Source organism: Otolemur garnettii, unplaced genomic scaffold (assembly GCF_000181295.1).
Source record: "Otolemur garnettii isolate 467f Iridium unplaced genomic scaffold, OtoGar3 scaffold00110, whole genome shotgun sequence".
Classification (NCBI taxonomy): Eukaryota; Metazoa; Chordata; class Mammalia; order Primates; family Galagidae; genus Otolemur; species Otolemur garnettii.
In genome coordinates, this window is record NW_003852505.1 from 1,949,984 (window position 1) to 1,954,414 (window position 4,431).

The 4,431-nt window shown below is 38.0% G+C and overlaps 1 protein-coding gene across 2 annotated transcripts in view; it reads left to right on the forward strand.

Moving 5' to 3' along the window:
• DOCK11 (dedicator of cytokinesis 11) overlaps positions 1–4,431 on the forward strand; it is a 212,033-nt gene that overhangs the window by 153,626 nt on the left and 53,976 nt on the right. For both annotated transcript variants that reach the window (XM_003796989.2, XM_023517413.1), the window contains 2 exons: positions 1,684–1,826; positions 3,170–3,285. In XM_003796989.2, coding sequence (XP_003797037.1) covers positions 1,684–1,826; positions 3,170–3,285 — 259 coding nt within the window. The remainder of the gene's footprint in view (positions 1–1,683; positions 1,827–3,169; positions 3,286–4,431) is intronic.

The following is a 4,431-nucleotide window of genomic DNA, read 5'->3' on the forward strand; positions in this document are numbered from 1 at the left end:
GCACTCTACCCAGGGGGACAGCTTGAAGCTCTGTCTCAAAAAAAAAAAAAATATAGTATAGGTTTTTTTTTAAGTTAAATTCCAGGCTTGGTGCCTGTAGCTCAAGTGGCTAAGGCGCCAGCCACATATACCTAAGGTGGTGGGTTCGAATCCAGTCCGGACCCGCCAAAACAACAATGATGGCTGCAACCAAAAGATAGCCAGGTGTTGCGGCAGGCGCCTGTGGTCCCAGCTACTTGGAGGCAGGAGACTCGCTTGAGCTCGGGAGTTGGAGGTTGCTGTGAGCTGTGATGTGACAGCACTCTACCCAGGGTGATAGCTTGAGGCTCTGTCTAAAAAAAAAGTTAAATTCCATGGCACTTCCAAAAATTAGGGAGGCTTTTTGGATGATGCTTGTTGCTGAGGCTCTGGAACATCTTAATAATAGGTAGTTCAAGTGATGAGGGTTCCAGTTTCCACCATCTCTCCTCATGACTTGGAGCTGGTGTGGTCATTGTTACATGAGCCTCAGCCTCTAGGATTGTCAGGTATCCCACTATATTTATTTGAAGATAGACAAAACTTCTTCTTTACTTCATATATGACTCAGTTGTAGTTTTTAAAAATGAAATCTTAACATTAAGGAAAACAAATATGAATATTAGCGATAGGCCAGGCCCTGTGGCTCAGTGCCTACAGTCTTAGCACTCTGGGAGGCCAAGGTGGGTGGATTGCCTGAGCTCACAGATTTGAGACCAGCTTGAGCCAGAGCAAGACCTCATCTCTAAAAATAGCCAGGTGTTGTGGCAGGCACCTGTAGTCCCAATTACTTGGGAGGCAGGCTGCTTGTGCCCAAGAGTTTGAGGTTGCTATATGCTGTGATACCATGACACTCTACTGAGGGTGACAAAGTACGACTCTTTCTCAAAAAAAAATCTTAGCAATAGGCATTTTTATAGAGTAAAAATTTCTGATCCAAGTTTACCTCAAGTTAAGAACAGATTATAACGTCACTTGACTCACTCTTGAATATCTGAGGCCAGGATTTTCTCCCTCATTTAGACCCTCAGTGTCCTTCTCACTGTCTTCTTTTACTCTTGCCCTTCGCAAAAAGACTGAATTTTATTGGGGTCTTGCCCACTTAACTCTGATGTTTTTGAGTAGAAATAGAGAAGTGGGAAGCTCTTCCTAAATTTCTTAATTACATTCTTACGATATAAACTATCATAAAGATTTTTAAAAACTTAATAAAATTTCCTACTGACAGGTTAATAAAGGTAATAGTTCACAGAATATTGAGTATAGGACCACGTTTATGTGGAAACCTAATTCGTTTTTAGTTAAAAAAAATTTAACATTGAAATATAGTATTAGGGCTTGGCGCCTGTGGCTCAAGAGGCTAAGGCGCCAGCCACATACACCTAAGGTGGTGGGTTCGAATCCAGCCCGGACCACCAAACAACAATAATGGCTGCAACCAAAAAATAGCCGGGCATTGTGGCGGGCGCCTGTGGTCCCAGCTACTTGGGAGGCTGAGTCAGGAGACTCGCTTAAGCCCAGGAGTTGGAGGTTGCTGTGAGCAGTGAAGCCATGGCACTCTACCCAGGGTGACAGCTTGAGGCTCTGTCTCAAAAAAAAATAAATACATAAAAATGAAATATAGTATTAGTGCACTCTAGTTCCTAACTTTAAATTTTGTTTTAGGGTGCACGATGCCTGGCTATCAAAACACCTTGGAATAGACCGGAAATCGCAGACCATGCCAGCTCTTCGAAACAGATCAGGAGTAATGCAGGCCCGGCTTCAGCATCTTAGTAGCCTGGAAAGTTCATTTACACTAAATCACAGTAAGTGAAAATGTGTGTGGAGTACCATTTGAGTCATCCATGTACTGGTATTAACCTTAAAGAAATCCTGATTTAAATCACTTGAGGTGTTGGGTATCATTAATTTCCTAACTTGATCATCATATTCTGTGCATGAGCAGAATATCACACGTACCTTGTTAAGTAGGTAGCCCCCAAATCCTGATTTAAATCGCTAATGTGATTGGAAATGATTTCTTATACTTTAATAGTTATATTTCTGCTGTGTATTTATGTACAGTCAGTTTCATCATATATAACTACAAAATGATAAAATATGTATGGATTTTGTAACAATTTTAGGTAATGGTTTTTTTCTTCGTATTAAAGAAATTAATTTTTTTCTGTGGAATTGCTATTCTCATCATATTTTTATATTGCATATCCTTCATTGCTATTGTTTAACTTTAACGCAAATATTGACATCATCATACATGTATAATAGTATATGTAGTATTTGTTCAGAGTCAGTATCGGTCATTTAATGATTAGGGAATCTGCCATGCTATATTGACCATAGAAATGAATGAATTCTAAATACCATTTTGACAAAGGTTTATTTTAGGCAGGTTGAAGTATTGACAAGGTAAATAGGACAAGGAGAGAAGTATTGCACAGATAGGGAAGCTAGAGGATTATGTAAATATAAGCTATCCTATAAATGCAAATATTAATAAAAACTCAAAGAGTGAGAAAATTTGGTTTCTACACAGTCCGCTGGAGGTTGAAGAAAAGGAAGCTAGCAAAATTGGCTTTGTGGTAAGTCTCAATAACAAAAATATAATGTCTTGTGCAGATAGACCCTGAGCATTAGGCTCATGACCTTTAAATAGACAAGCTTTAAACTTCTTGTAAAAGTATGAGCCTACTTCTTTCAGTTGGCCGAGATTCCTTGTTTCCTTTCTGATTTTAAAACAAGTCTCATATCATTGGCATAATTGAAAACATCTGACCATAGGGCACCACTGTCAGTATGTAGCTGAATTTCCATGAGTCTCTTCTTTTTACCCACATAATTATAGTGGCATGACCTGGAATGCCTCCCGCATTATTTCCTAGTTACATCACCATAGTTCATCACTAAAATCTTGTCCCTAAAGAGGTAGGCACCTAATTAGGTGCTGCAGAGCTGTTCATACTGAGCCAAAGTGAAAAATAATGAAATTGATGGGTCTGGACTATATTTGATTAAGGAATAAATATAGTGAAACTCATTCGGTCTGTTGACATCACAGGCCTTCTTGCTTCTCTTTCTCTGAGTCATTTAACACTGTTAAGGTGCATCTCTGTTTTGGACAAAGTTTAATTTACTTTTTTAATCCTAGGTTCTGCAACAACTGAAGCAGATATTTTCCACCAGGCACTTCTTGAAGGAAATACTGCCACTGAAGTTTCCCTAACAGTACTAGATACCATATCATTTTTCACTCAGTGCTTCAAGGTAAATTAAAGACTTAAAATTCAGTTGGTGTCATTGCAAAGAAAACATTATACAAAAATTAACTAGTCAGATAGTATAGTGAAAAAGGCTGGCATGAACAATTATGGAATGTGGATGGCAGACCTTGTTTGGCTACTGTGTGACCTTGGGAAGTCACTTTTGTCACTCAGAAAGTGAGAGGATTGCACTAACTTGCTTTTACACTCCCTTCTACCTCTCAAATGCTATTTTTTATTTTCACGTTTAAAAACAGTGTTATTTCATACTTTTAATATAATAGCTAGTAATTTTTAGCTCAAAGTATGATTGGATCAGTTTGCCCAAATCCCCATTGTGATGAGATGTCCTGTCTGGGTAGATGATGTCCAGGCAACCTGGCACTTAGTGGTTTTGCTCAGATGTTTGCCTTTCAGTGCAAATCATCATTGCTGTGATTTTAAAAGAAGGTAAAAACAATCATATTGCAGAGTTGTTGCAGGGGTAAAATAGGATACCGCATGTGAAAGTGTTTTGAAAAGTAAAAACTATGTGACTATAGTATAAGGGAGCATTAGTGGGAAAAATCAAAGGTGAAAAATCTTGCTTGCTGTTGATTAAGTTACACAAATAGTTTTTTTCCCTTTTCTCCCCCTTCTCTAAGTAATTCAGTTAATTGCGTTAGTCCTCCAGATCACTATGGAAATCTGGCCTGTGATTTTCAAAGAGGCAAATTGAATTTGGCACTAATAAGAAATTGGCACAAAATCCCTTTATGAAGCATTAGGTTTAGTCTGATTAAAATGCAACAGAAGTCCATTTTTTGTTGTGCCAATAAATAAAAAGGGCATTTGTCTCATTACTTGCATTGGATTCCCTCCTCCTATTCTGATACTTCTTAAGATTCATTTATATTTCTGTTGATAGATGTCAGGCACTATCTTAAATGCTATGCAAATATTAAGTTACCTTTTCATTGTGAAACTGAGTGTGGGAAAGGGGAGGGATCTTTTTAAGGGAATTGAAGTGTAAAACTGGATTGTGATGGTCACTTAACTCTGTCACCAGGTTTACTAAAAATAACTGTACACTTGAAACAAGTACATTTTATGGTATGTACATTATATGTCAATGACTTAAAAATACAACTAAGAACCCTTTTTTTTTTTT